Source organism: Bidens hawaiensis, unplaced genomic scaffold (genome assembly GCF_021521415.1).
Source record: "Bidens hawaiensis isolate Kalapana, Puna unplaced genomic scaffold, B.hawaiensis_p1.1 tig00014937_1, whole genome shotgun sequence".
NCBI lineage: Eukaryota > Viridiplantae > Streptophyta > Magnoliopsida > Asterales > Asteraceae > Bidens > Bidens hawaiensis.
The window spans coordinates 143,414-164,239 of record NW_027492327.1 but is presented as its reverse complement, the minus strand read 5'-3'; the positions used below and the strand labels follow the sequence as shown (position 1 = coordinate 164,239).

The window sequence follows — 20,826 nt, the reverse complement described above, 5'->3', positions numbered from 1 at the left end:
TCTGATTCTCACGCCGGAGGGTGGTCACAAGGAGGAACCCCCCCTTCTCAGTGACGAGCTTACGGTGTTTGTTTTGCAGGTCCCCTGAAGAACAACCGTCTCTGTTGGACCTCATTCTCGTGGGAAACATTACTTAACCCCCAGATTATCTATAATCTGTCCAGGGTTCACTTAGTGTTTCTTCGGTGATAGATCACGATGGTTGAATGCTGGTTAAAAGTACTATTATTATTCTTGTTTTTTTCCTTTTAATTTCATTTTCTATTCTCTCTATCATCGTATACATAAAAAAAACGAGTATCTAATAACAGAAAACAAGTTCATATTAATTTTTATTAGAATCAAATTAATATACACAGGGAGTAAAATTAGATTATAATTAGTTCATATTAAAATGATTACCATAATATTATGATAATAGATCATGTCGTGTTGATTTGAAGATTTATTTATTTATTTTCAATTTTAGTTTTATGAATAACCATTGAATTAAATATGATTACAAAACAGTATTCAAGATCAAATTCTTAATAAAAGCAAAATACGTTTTGTCACATTGTAATTGCGTGCTGGCAACTAGTTTCATGTTTCTCGTTTCCCATTGATTTTAACTGGCTTCAATTATACATGCCTATCTTTTCAATGCATTTTTCTCTTCTATTTTTTGAATAAAAATAAATTTATCACAAAGCTTTTTAAAAATCGGTTTTTAATCGTAACATCTATTAATAGAAAACAACTAGTTTTATAAATAACTAGCATATTCTGATCGACACAAATCAACTTCTTAAAAGTGAAATGTGTGGTTGATTTTGATAAGTCATGACGTGATTAATAACCAAAATACACGGGTATACACATAATATGTTATTTTACTATATCTATGTTGATAAAAATAGAGAGAGATACACTACAAAACAATTGACTTTTATCGATAAAATTACCAATGAAAAACGTATCATTGGTTATTTATCGCATTTTCGATGAAATTTGACAAAAATCTAGGCATGTTTAATAGTTTTACCGACGTAATACTAACAAACTAAAAAAAATACAAAAAATTCCCCCTTTATAGTCTTGATATTAATTAATCTAGTTTAAAAAGTACACCTTTTATCTTTGGAATTGATCACAATTTTTGCAAGTCCTCACATTAAATAAGAGGTTTTAATTTCTATGAAGTGTAACATTTATTTAATTAAAATTAAAAGAAAATCCTGATATTTGCAAGTCTTCTTATTGGGTGTTTGGGATTCCTTATTTCCACCTCCTTATAACTTATTCTCATAAGTTATAAGTTACAAAAGTGTAACTTATAACCTATTCCTCTCACAACTTTCAATTTTGCCAAACACCTTATGACTTTTTTATAAAAGTTATAAGTCATAAGGAAGTAAAATAAGCAATCCCAAACTCCCCCCCTGACGGAAATGATTCGACTTAGGAACGCCATCGATTAATTTCTTTCGATCTTAGTCACCAATTAACTTCTTTCTAACTCGTATTTCAATTTTAATTAAACTTTAACCAAATAAAGAAATAACTTTAATCTAATTTCAGTTCCAAAAATTTAACTTTTACAAATTAAAGTCTCCAAAATAAATAATATAAATACCCAAATATCCCCTTAAAAGTACGTATATATCCTACATCAACTCTCACTCACATCTCACAATATCATCAAAACCATGTCCGGTTACCCTCAAAATCCTTCCGGCTACGGTGCACCTGCACAACCCTACGGTACACCCGCACAACCTTACGGTGCACCCTCACAAAACCCCTACGGCGCACCCGCACAGCCGTACGGTGCACCCGCACAGCCTTACGGTGCACCCGCACAACCCTACGGTGCACCCGCACAGCCTTACGGTGCACCGCCACCAAACAAACCTCCAAAGGAGAACAAGCCGTCGTCAGGACAACCACAGCAGCCTTACGGTGCACCCGCGCAGCCTTACGGTGCACCCGCGCAGCCTTACGGTGCGCCTGCACAGCCCTACGGTGCACCGTCACAGCCATACGGTGGTCAACCAGGCGGAGGCTATCCTGCGCCGGCGGGATCGTATGGAAGTCCGTTTTCGGCGCTGTTGCCGTCGACGTTTCCGCCGGGGACAGATCCGAACGTGGTGGCGTGTTTCCAGGTGGCGGATCAGGATGGAAGCGGTGTGATTGATGATAAGGAGTTGCAGAGGGCGTTGTCTTCGTATAACCAGAGCTTCAGCCTCCGTACAGTTCATCTGCTCATGTATCTGTTTACTAATAACAACACCAGAAAGATCGGTAAGTAATTATTAAGTATATTATATAACTAACTGCTTTCTTTGAAAGTAGATTTGATTTTGATTTTGATTTTGATTTTGATTTTGAATTGAATTGAATTGGGGGAAATTGGACACGTGGCGGTGGTTAGGGGAGTGGTTAGTTGGATGTTATTAATTCTGACGTAAGCATAAACGCCTTGGAAGAGGCTAGTTTTTGGATCCACGTGGACTGTGTGGGCCCGGGTAAAACGAGTTGCATGTGTGCAGATGGTGACGTGTGTCCCCATGCCATGTGTGTGTTAATTTAATAATTCTCTTCTAGTGGATGAGTATTTATTAGAGAAAATAAGGGTGTAGAAGAACATTATCGATAAAAGCTCGAATAAACTAACTAAAAACTTTGATATGAATATCCTGAGCTGACTTGGTTTGTTTTTGTAACCGAACCAATCTCATCCCAAGCTCGGCTTGGGTCATGGGTTGGTTCGTTGGCTTGATCTTAGGCTCATTTAACTTAAAAATCAAGCTCGAGCCTAGGTGAGCTACATTGTGTAATGTCGAGCTTGTGCTCGAACGCACCCTGGGTCGACTCGTGAGCAGCCCTTCGGTCGTCTAGGCTCGGCTCGGCTCATGAGTAACTTTTTAAGCTTGAGATTGAGCTCAGCTCGTTTCAACTTTCAAGCTCTATTTCTAAAGTTTGAGCTTGAATCGTGATTCGTGAGTAGTTTTTCAAGCTTTAGCTTCGCTTGGGCTCGACTCATTTGATGTTTATTAACTATTTTGCTTATATTTTTACCTTTTGTATATATTTTAGTTATAGTTTTTATATATAACATGATATAATTTATATAGTTTTTCATATTTTTTCAGGCGTTAATAGCTAATATAAAAATACATATTTATATATTGAATAAAAAGTATATAAATAATAGCTTAATAATAGGCTCTTTTAGTTTTAGACTCACTAGCCAGCTTGAACTTGACAAGTGAAGCTTAGGCTTGCTCGTTTAATAGAAAAGTGTGTTTTTAGGCCAGGCTCGTTTAAGCTTGGTTTGATTCTAGCTTTTAGCGAACCAATCTCGAGTAGCTCACGAGCGGCTTAGCATGTTTGCACCCCTAGATAAACTCATGAAAATAAATATTTTTATAAGATATTTGCAATGTTAAAACTAGTGAATTTACCATGATTATCCTTGTAGGGTATTTGCATGGCTCGGTTTTGGAACCAAAAACCGAAAACTGCTCGGTTGCAGTATTTTTGGTTTTACCATTTAAGTTATATAGGGGGTGTTTGGCTGAGCTTCTAAAAATTGCTTATATGCGTTTTGCAACGCAAAAGCTGTTTGGTAAGCTTCATTTTAAAGCTTCAAAAGCTTCAAATTGGAGCTTTTCAAAATTGCTTTTGCTTTTTAAAAATCAAGTAAGCAAATAAACAACTTTTAGAAGCTCAACCAAACACCCCCATATTTTTGGGCCGAATACAATTTGGCTCGAAATAATAAATTTTGGCCTAAATAAATTAGTTAATTAATAACTAATTGACTATATTTGAGTTACACTATTTATTAAATTCTCTAATAAAGCACATAAAATTAAAAAACAACACATTCAGTTAAGTTTGGTCTTTACGTTTTTTTTACATGCAAAACCAAGACCGAACCGAAAGTTTAGTATAAAACCCAACTGTTGGTTTTTGTTTCGGTTTATATTTGAGACATGTACAATACACGAAATTTAAAATAATTTAAGGAATTTCATAACTATATAGAGGGCTAGAGGCAAGAATATGTGTTACGTAATGATTATGAACTTTATACTGACTCATTGTTCCTTATGAAATCAGGACCCAAAGAATTTACTCAAGTTTTCTACAGCTTACAAAACTGGAGGGTGAGTTTCAACTTTTAACAAGATTCATTATAATCATTTCAAGATCTTTTATCTACTAATATCCTAACAAACAAATAATATTCATATTTCTTGTTTTTGTAGGCAAACTTTGAGAAATTTGATCGTGATCGTAGTGGCCAGATTGATGCGAATGAATTACGAGAAGCTCTGCTGAGCCTTGGCTTTGCGGTTTCACCTGTGGTTTTGGATTTACTGGTGTCCAAGTTTGATAAAACTGGTGGAAAGAATAAGGCTATTGAATATGATAACTTCATTGAGTATGTTAATTTGATATATCATTTTTATTTTTTATTAGTTTTTTTTTTGGGTCATCTCTAACGATGTTCTTGTTTTATGTTTGATGATTTCAGGTGCTGTTTGACCGTTAAGGTATGTAACAAAATTTGTGTACTTGAAAACTACTATTCTTTTCATTAAACTTTGACTACATTTGTTATAGCTAGAGGTTGAAGAATGACTGGTTGGGTTTTGGTCAAAACGGGTCTGATGTCATTATGGATTTATGATTCTGTTATAGGTTAAAACGAACCAAAAAACCGAGAGTTTTTGAAAACATTTTGGTTTTGGTTTCGGTTATACCATTTGGATTTGAATTTTTTGGGTTACTCCACGTGTTAAATTCCTGTAAAGTATTAACATTCAGAATAAAAATTAAAAAAAGGAAAAAGCATACATTTGGTTTGTCTTTTTTGGTTTAATTACAAGCAAAACCAAAACTGAATCAAATTTATGTTTTACGAAAAAATAAAACCAAACTGTCAAAATTTTGTTTTGGTTGTTCAGTTATTTCGGTTACTGATCAGTTGTTGGTCCAACTCATATTTTATGGGTTCAAATTATTTGACCAATTTTCTTACTAGACCCAATGAAATGCAAACGATAATCCAAATCGAATCATTTATAAAAATTGTAATTTTGATGTTATTTAAAGATATGTTTTTATGGTGATTTCAGGGGCTAACAGAGAAGTTCAAGGAGAAGGACACAACATACTCAGGGAATGCGACGTTTACATATGAAGCGTTTATGTTGACCGTTTTGCCCTTCCTCATTGCCTAGTACTTTCGTTTAAAAAAACATTTGTTTGTTTTGTTTAATATTTTGTTGAATTTGTTTTGTGATGTGTTTGTTTAAATAAAGTGTTGTCGACTCGTTATTGCGAAGTTATTGAAGGGTGTAGCCTTGTAGGTATGAAACAAAACCCGTTTTCAAGAAGGGTGTGGAAAACACTTGTAAATGCATGTGATACGCTATCACATTTTCGTATTTAGGTATCAAACATCTCTTTTATGACGACGATGTGTGAACACCGATAATATGTTAAAAGTCATTAAAGAGGGGCAATTTATGCAACTCTAGATACAAGCACTTTACTAGTTGCCGAGCTGCCGACACCCTGTACTTTTCTGTCAGACGTCGTTTATGTAAGCAGCTACAGGTTGCATGTATCGGTTTTTCATCTTGTCATAAGTTACCAGCGTTGAATAATTTTACTTGCATCGGTAGCTTGCTCACACACTCAGCCGTTTATTTGTCGCTATATACTTAGTGAACAATAGGAGTGAACTCTTCTGCATTAACTTGATAAATTGAAAGTGATAGTTACACACACTGATCACTGATTATTGCAAAGATCGAACGCTTTCGTTGAAGTAGTCAACGATCAAATTAAAGAAGAGAAATTGAGTTTTGAAGAGGGTTAAAAATCGGTTTACGGAAAAAACTGAATTTTCATGTTGATCACAAACCAAGAACTTGATTATAGTCGGTTCCAACAAACACACAGCCTTGGTTTGCTTCGGGCCTTTAGCAGTTTAGCTACTATGCACCTAACTCGCTTGTGTAGCGGTGCACAAACCGTGTTTTTATTTGGAACCGGAACCAAGTTGGAACTGGTTCTGGGTATGGTTGGGTTTTTGACTGGTTTTGCCTTATCAAGTTTTGGCCTGGATGAGCTTTTGACCGGGTAGAGGTGGAACCAGTTCCGGCGGGTTATTTGGTTCCGGTGGTTTCTACCCGCAGGTTAGATACATGTATCAGCAATCAGTATCATGTTCCTGGTCAGCTTTTGTTTGATACCCTAACTGGGCCTTAAACAATAAAGAATGATATCTCGGCCCAAGATTTTGTATGGTCTAGTTAAGCCACATAAGTTCCAATGTTCTTATGTTTAAAGAGGGCCAGACGACTCACTATTTCAAATTTTCTATACTGCCAATGTTCAAATTGGTTTCGGTTTTGTTCCCAGGGCAGGGCTAACTGATTTAACCATTTCCAAACCGAACCATGCATATTTCCACGTATTTCATGCATAACCGAGCTTGGAATACCGTAACTAAACCATTTTCAGCCGGAACAAAGCAAAAAAGAAAATATTGAACCATCTATAACCGAAGCTCGGTTATTGATTACGGATAAGGAACCCACCATAACCAAAGCTTGCTGGTTATTGGCTTCGGTAGAAACAAAAACCAAACCAAACCGACTTTCCTACAACCCCACGAATGAAAATTCCGAAATCCACTGTTGACTTACCTACTATACAAAATCGATTTTTCTCTTATTTATTTTTAATCATGTCGAAGTAAACTTTGTACCAAATCCAAGAATTCGTGGTTCATGACTTCATGAATTTTAATCACATATAATCTCTTCCCTTGATTTTATTAAATTTTTTATTCTTTAAAGGTTTGTCATCATGTATGAACAATTTAAAATTAAAAGAGTGAAATAAAAGAACACTATTCCAGTCTATAAACTAATCACATAAAATCTATTCCTGAGATTTTATAAAATATTTAATTCATTAAATACCTATCATTATGAACATTTTAAAATTAAAGAAAGTAAATAAAGTAAATGAAAAGCACTCTAGTCTATATAAACTAGTCACATATAATCTTACCTTTGATTTTATAAGATTTGTCTTTTCCGTAAATGCATGTCATCATTATGTGGAAAACAAAAGTTAAGCAAAAAATATAAATAAGAATTATTTTGGTCTATAAATAAAGAAATTACTATTTGATTGCACACAAATAATCTTCATATGTCGATTCCTAAAGCTTCTAATTCGTCCTCTCCTCCTGTTGCTCAACATAGTGATGATGAAGAAAGGATAAATATGGCCCTTGACCAATACAAAGAAAGGATTGCAACGCTTCCGAAAGAGAAAGGTTGGATGACCAAAAATCTATACATGCATCAAGGCTTTTGGCATCAATCAGCACCTGTAGTCTCGATTGAAGCTTTGATGGCCATACAAGACACGTTCAAAGCTCTTCCAAGTGATATCTACTTAGCCACTACACCTAAATCTGGTACAACGTGGCTCAAGGCACTCGTATATGCTTTGGTAAAGAGGAATCAGTATAAGAATTACAATCTTGCAACGCACCCTCTACTTGTCTCCAACCCCCATGCATGTGTACCTGACGGAATTTTTAGAAACCCTTCTTTATACACAAATGGAGATTCACCCCGCCTTTTCTCTACCCATATACCATACTCTTCATTGCCTCAATCCATTCTTGATTCGGGTTGTCGTTTTGTTTATTTATGTAGAAACCCTAAAGATTTTTTCGTCTCTTTGTTTCATTTTGCGAATAGATTGAGAGATGTGAGAGATAAATCTCTTGGTCTAATGAAATTTGAGGAGGCGTTTAAGTTGTTTACTAAAGGTATCACGCTACATGGACCGTATTGGGATCATGTGAAAGGATATCGTAAGTTTAGATTAGAACACCCCGAGAAAGTCTTATTTTTAACGTACGAGGAGATGACAATCGACACCACAAATATTGTGAAGCGCTTGGCGAAGTTTTTGGGACACCCCTTCACGGAAGAAGAAGAAGAAGAAGAGGTTGAAGGCGCAGTGCAAGAAATTGTTAGACTTTGTGATTTTGAAAGTTTAAGTGAGGTTAATAAGCATGGAAATTTGGTGAAGGGTCTACCTAATGACTCGTTCTTCCGGGAAGGTAAAGTTGGAGATTGGAAGAACCATCTAACCGATGAAATGAGTCATATATTAGATGAAATCACTCAAGAAAAGTTCTGTGGTTTGGATATATCCTTCCCTAACTAATAAAGTTCATAAGATTAATCATGGATAACCATATATATAATATTAACGTGTGTAGAAAACTAGTCCATTTTCTTTATGAATGAAGTTGTTCGTTATTTGTAATGCTACTTGCTACCCATGGAATTAAGTATGTGCTACTTGCAAATTTCTTTATAGTTTCTTATACAAAGTATAAAACATATTTAAATAAAAATAAGAATTATAACCCACCAAATTTGTTTAGGCTGTTCATGTTATTCATCATCCACGTCGGAGCCGGCCGCCACATAATTTTTTAATCACTAAATCAATACTTCCAATGTTTAAATTGGTTTCAGTTTTGTAGCCATGACGGGGCTAACTAATTTAACTATATCCAAACCGAACCATGCATATTTCCATGCATATTTAGAAACTAAAACCTAGGTTATTTCAACCGGTCTAACCAATGAACTCATATGATAACCTGGTTTTTATTTAAATTTTTAAAGTTAAAACGACCTTAATATATATAACATTTACGTCTTTTCAGTTTAAACAAATCAAGTATTTGTTTTGTTAATTAGCTTCAAACCGGGTCGATTAAATCAAAACGAGACCGGTGTAGGGTCGATCGTTTTTCATGGCCATGGGGGTCGCAAATCTTCCATCACATGCATCCGATCCCAAGGATCTTGGAAACACACTTTAACAAGAAGAAAACTTTGTGGCTTTTATGAATTTCAGTAAGAGATGCAAACTTTGTGGCCTTTTTAAAAAAAATTCAATAATATTATGAATGTACAGTTTTCTTAATTTTCTTATTAATATTTATTTTAATCTATTAGTAATCGTTTCACCGAACCTTGCTTGTGTAGAGGTGCACAAATTGGGTTTTCAGGTCATGAATGAAAATTTCGAGATCCACCACTGAGCTAACCCCCCCCCCCACCCCCAAAATTCTTTGTTATGAGTGATGGATTGTCGTTTATTTGAAGTCATATATAAAGTTAATATATAAGCAGCTATGGGTTGCACATGTCGTTTTGTCATCTTTTAAATTATCGACATTGCATAATTTTACTTGCATGAGTAGCTGGTTTACACACTCGCTCGTATATTTGCCACTATACAAACTTAGTGAACAATAGGAGTGAAGTCTTGTGCAATCTGTATGAACAATTTAAAACTATTTCAATCTATAAACTAATCACATACAATCTATTCCCGTGATTTTATAAAATAATTTATTCCTTACATACCTATCATTATGAACGTTTAAAATAAAATATAAAAAAGTTAACCAAAAGCAAATATTTCTAGTCTATAAACTAGTCACATATAAACTAGTCATGAGTCATCCATGCGTGGAAAATAAAAGTTAAGAAAAGTATAAGAATTATTTTGGTCTATAAATAAGGAAATTATCATTTGATTTCACACAAATAATTTTCATATGTCGATTCCTAAGGCTTCTCATTTGTCATCTCCTCCTCCTATTGCTCAACTTAACGATGATGAAGAAAGGATAAATATGGCCCTTGACCGATACAAAGAGAGGATTGCAGTGCTTCCGAAGGAGAAAGGTTGGATGACCAAAGATCTATACATGTATCAAGGCTTTTGGCATCAATCGGGTCCTATAAACTCGATTGAAGCTTTGATGGCCATACAAGACACACTCAAAGCTCTTCCAAGTGATATCTACTTGGCCACTACGCCTAAATCTGGTACAACGTGGCTCAAGGCACTCGTATATGCTTTGGTAAAGAGGAACCGGTGTAAGAATTACAATCTGGCAACGCACCCTCTACTTGTCTCCAACCCCCATGCATGTGTACCTGACATTACCGTCGGAATTTTTAGAAACCCTTCTTTATACACAAATGGAGATTCACCCCGCCTTTTCTCTACCCATATACCATTCACTTCATTGCCTCAATCCATTCTTGATTCGAGTTGTCGTGTTGTTTACTTACGTAGAAACCAAAAAGATGTTTTCGTCTCTTTGTTTTATTTCGCAAATAGGTTGAGAGATGTGAGAGATAAATCTCTTGGTCTAATGAAATTTGAGGAGGAGTTTAAGTTGTTTACTAAAGGTATCACGCCACATGGACCGTACTGGGATCATGTGAGAGGATATCGTAAGTTTAGCTTAGAACACCCCGAAAAAGTCTTATTTTTAACGTACGAAGAGATGACATTCGACACCACAAATATTGTGAAGCGACTAGCGGAGTTTCTGGGCTACCCCTTCACGGAGGAAGAAGAGGTTGAAGGCGCAGTGCATGAAATTGTTAGACTTTGCAGTTTCAAAAATTTAAGTGAGGTTAATAAGCATGGAAATTTGGTGAAGGGCCTACCTAATGACTCTTTCTTCAGGGAAGGTAAAGTAGGAGATTGGAAGAACCATCTAACCGATGAAAGGAGCCATATTTTAGATGAAATCACTCAAGAAAAGTTTCATGGTTTGGATATATCCTTCCCTAACTAATTATTTTGATATGGAATAGAGAACTTTGATGATTTCAATTGATTCATATGTTTGTGTGTCTAGAAAGTACAGAGTAGTAAACTATTAATACAAGAAAAAAGGGGTTGACCCTTAACAAGGAAAACAATAAAATAAAAGGAATGTGTATTCCTTGATTATGTCCAACGGTATGATATTGCTGTCAATATTGAGATCTTCTATATGGAGAAATGATGGACACTAATTCCAGGCGATATTCTTTATTATTTTGTTATAATTTCTAACACTCCCCCTCAAGTTGAGTAGTGGGGTTTCCGATGCTCAACTTGTTAAGACAAGAACTGAATATTCGTCCGTTGACTGCCTTTGTTAATATATCTGCTAATTGATCTTCAGATCGGACAAATGGTAATTCTATAATTCTGGTTTCGAGCTTTTCTTTGATGATGTTCCGGTCAACTTCTATGTGTTTTGTACGATCGTGTTGAACTGGATTTTCCGAGATTTGTATAGCGGCTTTGTTATCACACATAATTTTACTTGCTTCTGTTGGAGGGAAACCAATTTCAGTTAGAAGTCGACGAATCCAGAGAACTTCTGCCAGGCCTCGAGAAATTCCTCGAAATTCGGCTTAGGCACTGATTTTTGTTTCTTACTTCTCCAGGTTACTAGGTTTCCGCCAACCAGAGTGAAGTATCCTGATGTAGATCTACGGTCATCTTGATCTCCTGCCCAGTCTGCATCAGTATATAGCTGGACTTTCAAATGTTTGTTTTGTTGAAAAAGAACTCCATGGCCCACTGTTCCTTTAAGATATCTTATAATCCTCAATACTGCCTCCATGTGGTTGACTTGAGGTTGATGCATAAACTTGCTAACAACTCCAACTGCATATGCAATATCAGGACGGGTATGTGAAAGATAAATTAATTTACCTACCAGGCGTTGGTATCTTTCTTTGTTTGTTAACTCCACTCCTTCTTCCATATGAAGTTGATGGTTCACCTTCATTGGTATGTCCACCGGCTTACAATCAACCATTCCTACTTCGGCTAGAAGATCGAGAATGTATTTCTTCTGGCATATAAAGATCCATTTTCTGGATCTTAATACCTCAATTCCAAGAAAATATTTAAGTCTTCCTAAGTCTTTCATTTTAAATTCCGTGAACAAGTTTATCTTTAACTTCTTCATTTCTTCCTCATCGTTTCTTGTAATAATCATATTGTCAACATATATAATTATACAAGTCACGAATTTACCTCTTTGTTTAAGGAACAATGTATGATCAGAGTTGCTTTGTTGATATCCATATGTCTTCATTGCTAGAGTGAATCTACCAAACCATGCTCGAGGGGATTGTTTAAGCCCATACAAAGATTTCTTTAACCGGCATACTTCCCTTTTTTTGAAAGTTTGTGTGAACCCAGGCGGAGCTTCCATATAAACTTCTTCTTCCAATTCCCCGTGCAGGAAAGCATTTTTAACATCAAACTGTTGAAGAGGCCATCCTTCATTTGCAGCAATCGAAAAAAGAACCCGTATTGTGTTAAACTTGGCTACCGGAGAGAATGTTTCCGAGTAGTCAATCCCATATGTTTGAGTATACCCTTTAGCCACTAATCGTGCTTTATATCTTTCAATTGTTCCATCTGGCTTGTGTTTAACTGTAAAGACCCAGCGACATCCCACTGGTTTCTTTCCTGGAGGAAGATTGCACTTTTCCCATGTGTTGCTTTTCATTAATGCCTTCATTTCAGTATCCATTGCATCCTTCCAATGCTTTGAATTCAGGGCTTGTTCCACAGTAGTTGGAATTTGTTCGGTGTAAAGAGAAGAGCTAAAGGCTTTTTCTTCTTTGGATAGATTCCCATCGGCTATGTTCACCATGGGATACCTAGAAGATTTAGATTGTTTTTCCGGAGAATACCGTTTTGCTGAAATTCCTCTGTTAACTCTTGGTGGAAGAACGTATCTCTCGGTGGTTTCTTCTTGTCTATTTTCTTCTTGTATTGGTTCTTCTTGTTCCGCCTGCACTGTTTGTTCTACATCTACCTCATAGTTGTTAGCTATATTTTCATTAATATCATGAGGCTCGTCATCTATTATATTCTCAGAATTTTGAGAGTTACTTACGTTCAGTGCCACGCCCAATAATCGCTCCCGTCCTGATATCCTGTAAGATACAGAAGGTCGGGTGCATTAAAACAGTGCAAACAAGTTTATTTGTCACATGACTAATGGATAACAATTTATGTGACAAAGAAGGAATATAAAGACAGTTTGACAGTTTTAATGTGGGCGATATTTCAATAGTTCCCCTACCTTTTACGGGAACTATCCCCCATTAGCGGTTTTTATGTAGTTAACTTTTAGTTTAGAGTTTGAAATAATGTCAGATAGTTCAAACGTCATGGTGTCGGTCGCACCACAGTCAAAAATCCACGATTTATTTAAATTTTCGCATTTTCCTACTATATTAACTTCTCCCATCTTATTTTGGTTGTTTTTTTAAAAAAATCAAAATCTTTAGGGGCTTCTGAGTCAACATTCGTAGACTTTTGGCCTGTATCAATAAAATCATGTTCTTTCAAGTCATTTAACATCACTGATTTTCCAATGATATTATTAAGAGTAGCAGACTCTCCATGTTTTTTATTGAAATTATTGGTTTCTTCAAGAGAGCAGTCTAGCAATCTCCTAACATTGGGGTTAATAAAATTAGGACTACAAATACAAGGGTTTGAGAATAAACTCTCAAACCCGTTACCTCTATTGCAATCAGTATGAACGGTGCCTTCATTATCGACCGATGCCATCCCACAAAAAGAGCCACTTTTGTTTACATTAGAGGGTTGTACATCGCTGGCGTCGGTAGCCTCCAAGTTTCCCACAGCGGCCGCTGCCTTTCCGTTGTCTTTATTTTCCTTTTTGTGCCCGTCGGTCAACCAATCGGGGAAACTGACGAGTTTGAAGCACTGCTCTTTTGTGTGTTTTGTCATCCCGCAGTGAGTACATCTCAATTGTGACTTATCAACCCGAGACGATGGCCCGGTAGGTTTCCACCCCTGGTCCGACCGGCGATTCCCCTTCGTTGCTAATCCTAACCCTTTAGTATTGCTCTGTTCAGATGCAATCAGACCAGCCGCTATCCCTTATGGTTCGCCCGAAACTCCCCCTAAAATATTTTGATGTGCCGTTTCTTTTCTCACGGTTGCGTATGCCCCTTCGGCTGAAGGAAGGGGTTCCCATCTTAGAATTTCTCGTTTGATCGCGTCGTATCTACGATCTAAAGCATTCAAGAACTGAAAAAGTTTTTGTTCAGTCCTGATTTTGTTGTATGTGGTGATATCAGTGGCACACGTCATCTGGTTGGGATCACGCCGATCGATTTCTCCCCAAATTCCCTGCATCACAATCCAAAACTCTTCTAGAGGTATGCCATTTTGCTTGAATTCATTAGCTTTAACGTGTAGATCGAACGTTTGGAGTTTGTCTTTACTGCTGCTATAGGTAATAACCAGAGCATCCCATAGTGATTTTGTTGTTGGGAACCCGGTTCAGTTACTAGCAATGGCGGGTTCAATATTTTGAATAAGCCACGAGAACACGACAAGATCGCCTTGTTCCCATTGGTCATATTTCTCATCAGTTGGTTCCGGTGGATCGGTGGTTAGATGGTTCAGAAGAGTTATTGATTTTCCGCCTATGGCGACTCGTATCATCCGAGCCCACAAGGCGTAGTTTTGGCTGTTGAGATTCAGGCTGATCTTAAGGCTATGAGAGAGGTTTTGTTTGGGAGTTTGGGTTTGAGAGTTGAGACCATTCTTGAGAAGATTGGCTATTTGAATGGAGAGATTATCGTGGTCCAAGTTACCGTCTGTGTTAGACATGGTAGCTTGCTGTGATGTTTGAATGAAGAAGGATCAAAAAATATATGATGAGCAATAGGATCCTAAGACCTTTACTGCTCTGATACCATATTTTGATATGGAACAGAGAACTTTGATGATTTCAATTGATTCATATGTTTATGTGTTTAGAAAGTACAGAGTAAACTATTAATACAAGAAAAAAAGGGGTTGACTCTTAACAAGGAAAACAATAAAATAAAAGGAATGTGTATTCCTTGATTATGTCCAACGGTATGATATTGCTGTCAATATTGAAATCTTCTATATGTAGAAATGATGGACACTAATTCCAAGCGATATTCTTTATTATTTTGTTATAATTTCTAACACTAATAAAGTTCATAAGGTTAATCATGGTTAACCATATAATATATTATGTAGTATTAAAAAACATATCGTGTGTAGAAAAACTAGTCCATTTTTTTTATGAGTGAAATTGTTCGTTATTTTTAATGTTACTTGCAACATATGGAATTATGTGTGTGCTACTTGCAATTTCTTTATTTTTTTTTGAACGGCCAACTAAGTTACGCCGGGTACTTCGTACGCGGCCCCCATTGGCTAAAGATAGCCCGAGCCGGCCACTAGTCCGGACGGAGCCCCTAGCGGTTCACATATTGAGGGATTCACCGGATAAAACCCGTCCCCCACGCTCGCCAAATGGCACGACAGCGAGGAGCCGGTAAAACCACCAAATTTGTTTAGGTTCATTGTGGTTAACACCGGCCGACTCCCTCTATCCATTAACGTTTTAGGTAAATAACACCAAGCAACGCCCATGCATGACTTTTAACGTCTGAAACAACACAGTCTCTGCAAAAAGCGTGCCACATAGGCAGTCAAGTGGTGCTTAACGCTGGTTCCTACAACACCCCAACGAACAACCTTATTATCAATAGTTATTTGTTCATATGTTAAGATAGATGTGAACTTTGTCGTAATCTTGGATATAGTTAGAACTTTTCGTTAAATCATGTGTATGGTAGTTTTCTATATATCCAAAATTTTCTATTGTTATTTCTCTAATGCGGATATATTTAGAAATAGGTAGAACTTTTCATTAACCATCCGGGTTAATGCCCCTATCCACATCAACCGCATAACACACCAAACACCAAAACACGTAGGGTGTGAGGGTTTGGGCGCCAAGGGCTTGGGTGTGGGACTGGCCTATTATATATCTAACCAATAATCATCTTACATTTTTAATTTAAAAAGATTAATAAGTAATTGTGTATTTTTTATCATTACGTGTTATTGAGGAAAAAGTTAGTGAGAGACCCCGTATCTACGTGGCAATGATGTGCTAATCCTTTTTGCATCTTTTAGTTAAACCACTACGGTTAAGCTTATATCAAAAGCAAGAACACTTATCTTTCTAAACTTATTTTTTGTTGACTATCTTTAGTCAAATTGGACCGAGTGGACTAGTTTACAATGAACCGGCGGGAATTTGCAAAAATCGGTTTGTTCAGTTTAGTTGCTATCTATTGTATACATGTTTTATGTTTATATTTATGTATATTCTTTAGATGGTTGTTTTTTAAGTTTTGGAATATTATTTGAAATTACCTATATGGATGATTAATTTTGCAACTCTGCTATATATTTAAATTGGTTATATGGTCATCCGGTTCTTTAGACCATTTCAACCAATCTTGCCAATGAATTCGTATGATAACCCTGGTTTTTATTTTTAATTCCTAAAGTTAAAGCGTCTAAATATAAGATTTACATCTTTTAAGTTAAAACATGCAAGTATTTATTTTGTTAAATAGCTTAAAACCGGATCAATCTAAATCAAAAGGAAACCGATGTAGATCTGTTTTCATGGCCATGGGGGTCACAAATTCCATCACATGCATCCGATCCCAAGGATCTTGGAAACACACTTAACAAGATGAAAACTTTTGTGGCTTTTTGTGAATTTCAGAAAGAGATGCAAACTTTGTGGCCTTTCAAAGAGAATTTCAATAAAATTTTATAAATGTATAGTTTTTTTTAAATGCTAGTAATCGTTTCAATGAACCTGTTTCAGGCCATGAATGAAAATTTCAAGATACACCGCTGACTTACCTTTTGTTTATTATTTTTTTATTGAAACATAGAAAACCTGCATAGTTTTGTCCTTTGTCTTAAACTAAACTTGTGATCAAATCCAAGATTTATTGGTTCATGTATTTTAATGACATATAGTCTTTTACTTTGATATTATAAGATTTTTTATTCCTTAAATCTAGTATGAACAATTTTAAATAAAAGAAAGTTAAATAAAGAAGACTATTTTGGTCTATAAATATGAAAAAAAAATCGTTTGATTCCATACAAATAACCTTAAAATGTCAGCACCTATAGGGTCTTATGCTTTCTCTCTTCCTGCTTACATGGCTAAAAATAGTAATGAAGATAAAGAAAAGGCAAATATGGCTCTCATTTTCGATAGATACAAAGACAAGATCGCAATGCTTCGAAAGGAGAAAGGTTGGATGAAGGAAAACCTATACATGTACCAAGGATTTTGGTATGAATCGTCGCGTAGAATCTCAATCGAGACTGTGATGGAAGTGCAAAGCACTTTCAAAGCTCATCCAACCGATATCTTCTTGGCCACACTACCTAAAAGCGGTACAACATGGCTCAAGGCGCTTGTGTTTGCTTTAGTAAATAGAAACCGGTATAAAAATTGTCTTTCAACTCACCCTTTACTTCTATCTAACCCCCATAACTGTATACCCTTTGTTGAAACCGAAGTTTTTAGAAACACGCCTACATATGTAGAAGCACATTCGCCACGGATCTTTGCTACCCATATACCCTACACTTCATTGCCTCAATCCATTCTTAATTCCGATTGTCGATTAGTTTACTTATGTAGAAACCCTAAAGATGTTTTGGTCTCTATGTTTCATTTTACAAATAAGTTGAGAGATAAATCGCATGGTATAATGCCTTTTGAAGAGGCGTTTCAGTTGTTTAGTAAAGGTATCGTGCCAGTCGGACCTTATTGGGACCATGTGAAAGGTTACCATAAGGTTAGTATGGAAGACCACAAGAATATATTATTCTTAACATATGAGGACATGTCACGCGATACTATGAACATTGTGAAGCGACTTGCGAAGTTCTTGGGCTACCCCTTCACAAAGGAGGAGGCGGCTGAGGGTGCGGTGCAAGAAGTTATTAGACTTTGTAGTTTTGAAAAATTAAGTGAGGTTAACAAGCATGGGAATTTACGCGAAGGCATACCTAATAGCTTGTTCTTCAGAGAAGGTAAAGTTGGTGACTGGACCAACCATCTAACTAAAGAAATGACTAACATTTTAGATGAAATCACTAAAGAACAGTTTCATGGTTTGGATATCTCCTTTTGAAAACCGTGATTAAAAGTATAAGTTTCCAACATTGGCCGAGATTTGATATTAGAAAACATATCAAATGTAATAAATTAGTCCATTTTCATTACGAGTGATGTTATTCCTTATGTTCCCATGTTTGTAATAAGTTGCAAATTCTTTGTTACGAGTGACTCGAAGGTGACACGAGATACTACTAGATGATCCTCTAACATAGATGATGATGATCCATCATCATCATTTGGCCGATCATATAGCGAGAAGTTTGTAACAAAGCTACATATCATATGTAAATATGTTAATCAAAAAATTACTTATCTTGTTTATTAATATCTAGAATAAAACTTGCCTAGTTGTCTCCTTTGACCAAATTCACATGCTTGTTACTTTATGATCTACACACATCAAATTTGTCCAATGTATGCATTGAAGTTAAATGATAATATACATTATCACAATATAAATGCATTCATATAACATAATTGATAGTCAACAAGGTGCATATAAAATGCATCACATCCCTAGGATCGTAATCTATCGTTGATATTTGACATGTGAACTAGGAGTGTACTGCATCACCAAACCATCGATATTGCGAGTAGATCGATCGACCATCGATAAGATCTTTACGCACACCATATTTCTTGACGGATCTCTTTGACGGATGCCCACGCTGAAAATTTTGTTTCATGGTAGAAACATGATAGTTGTCACTCACCAAAAAATAAAGATGTGATACATGATTAAGTAATTCTGTTATCCATATTATCACTTGTAGGTTGTAGGTGTAAAATTGTCACGCCTTATAACATCGGGCGTGCCACACCGTGCGACCCCTAATACACGACTCATTGCGATTTCTCATCACACACCTAAGGGAATACTTAAAATCATTACATAGCTTTACACTTGTCTACAATGTCGTAGTGTCCCTTGTTATATAGCCCTAAGATAGTAAGATGCTTATCAGTTATCATTTATGTTATACATTTTTGAAGGTGTGTTGTATCTCCCAAATATTTTATTTTATGACAAGAATAATGAGTCACGAAAACATTTAGTTTAAGTAAACAATCAATGGTTTGTTGTGCAGTCAATTTAATGTATTTAAATAAGATATCTTCAATATGTTATAGATTTGTGATCACTTTGTTAAAATTTGCTCAAAAGGTACTTGTAATTTGTAAACGTTTACCACATGAACCAATTTTCCAACCCAATATATGAATTGTTTTCCCTATATATATGTAGTTACTTAAGGATGTAAAGAATAACAATCCCTTTATAAAGAAAATCTTGCAAATGTCACTGGAAACTAAAGTTGTTTTAGAAGACAATCAAGATGAAGAGGCCAATCTGGCCATGATCTTTGATCGATACAAGGATAGATTTACAAATTTCCCAAAAGCAAAAGGTTGGATGACTGAAGATCTATACAACTATTAAGGCTTTTGGTACCAGTCGAAGGACGTTGTCTCAGTTGAAACTGTGATGGCTACACAAGACACTTTCGAAGCCCGTCCAAACGACAACTATCTATCCACACTACCAAAATCGGGCACAACATGGCTCAAAGCTCTTGTGTTTGCTATGGTGAACCGAAACACGTACAAAAATAAGCCTCTATCATCTCACCCACTACAAACCTCTAACCCTCATGATTGTGTACCTTTTGTTGAGAGTGAAGTGTTAAGAACTAGCCCTACTTATGTTGATGTGCATTCGTCACGTCTCTTTGCTACCCATATGCCTTACACTTCATTACCTCAATCCATTCTTGATTCTGGTTGTCGTATAATTTATATGTGTTGAAACCCTAAAGACGTGTTAGTCTCTTTGTTTCACTTTGCAAATAAGTTGAGAGCGAAATCATCAAAGGATTTAATGACATTTGAGGAGGCGTTTGAGATGTTTATAAAAGGTGTTGTACCAAATGGATCATATTGGAATCACGTTAAAGGATACTATAAGGTCGGGTTAGAACAACCAACAAGGATTATGTTTGTAACATACGAGGACATGAAAATGGATACCGAAAATAATTTGAGGCGTCTTGCAAAGTTCTTGGGATACCCTTTCACCGAGGAGGAAGAGGCCAAAGGTATAGTGGAAGAGATTGCAAGTTTATGTAGTTTCGAAAACCTAAGCGAAGTTAATAAACATGGGACTTTAAGTATAGGCATACCTAATCATGCTTTCTTTAGAGAAGGAAAAGTTGGTGATTGGCGAAACCATCTTACAACCGAAATGAGTCAAACTTTGGATCAAATTACAAAAGAAAATTTTAATGGTTTGGATCTCTCACTAAGTGCATATATGTGACAACTGGGTCACATAAGTTTCGTAACTCATTGTTCAAAATAAATGTTTATGGTTTCAGTATGTCGTTCCAAAATAAAATAAATTTGATTTGAATGTAATAAGTTAGTAAATTTCGTTATTGTGGTGTGTATGAATACATGCTTTTATTTATGAATTTCCTTAACTAATCTATTGATAGTGTTATTATTATTATTATTTTGAACGGGAAAAAAATCCTTCAAATGAACTACTGGCTAAATTCACCATATCAGGATATAGTCTTTTGATCCGGGAAAAACTCTCACCTAAGACCAATGTCCGTGAACACTTGTCAAAGGCACGAAAGTGCGGTGAGATAAAACTTGTTCAGTTCAAGGATCTAATCAGTGAACGTCACCTACTCGTCTAATCTTTCATCATCACCCTGGTGAGGCTGAAACTAAATATTAGGGGAAGGAATCGAACATTTGTTACCTGAAACACCAAGTTTCCTTCTTACCACTTCACCATTAGCTTTTAATCGAAATATCTTTAAAAAGTTAATACTACTTATCTTTAAACAATTACG

At 36.0% G+C, this 20,826-nt stretch overlaps 1 protein-coding gene and 4 pseudogenes across 1 annotated transcript; all 5 read left to right on the top strand.

The window, feature by feature from the left end:
• The first annotated feature begins 1,667 nt into the window (after nucleotides 1–1,667).
• Nucleotides 1,668–5,390, top strand: LOC143548190 (calcium-binding protein CBP-like). Its single transcript, XM_077039427.1, has 5 exons — nucleotides 1,668–2,283; nucleotides 4,108–4,154; nucleotides 4,257–4,432; nucleotides 4,526–4,544; nucleotides 5,130–5,390. Exons 1-5 carry the CDS (start codon nucleotides 1,689–1,691, stop codon nucleotides 5,232–5,234), a joined length of 942 nt encoding a protein of 313 aa, XP_076895542.1. The 5' UTR covers nucleotides 1,668–1,688; the 3' UTR covers nucleotides 5,235–5,390.
• Nucleotides 5,391–7,224: 1,834 nt separating this feature from the next.
• Nucleotides 7,225–8,259, top strand: LOC143548196 (cytosolic sulfotransferase 12 pseudogene; annotated as a pseudogene).
• Nucleotides 8,260–9,499: 1,240 nt separating this feature from the next.
• Nucleotides 9,500–10,711, top strand: LOC143548195 (cytosolic sulfotransferase 13 pseudogene; annotated as a pseudogene).
• Nucleotides 10,712–16,855: 6,144 nt separating this feature from the next.
• Nucleotides 16,856–18,124, top strand: LOC143548187 (flavonol sulfotransferase-like pseudogene; annotated as a pseudogene).
• A 1,020-nt stretch (nucleotides 18,125–19,144) lies between these two features.
• Nucleotides 19,145–20,358, top strand: LOC143548186 (cytosolic sulfotransferase 13 pseudogene; annotated as a pseudogene).
• Nucleotides 20,359–20,826: the final 468 nt, after the last annotated feature.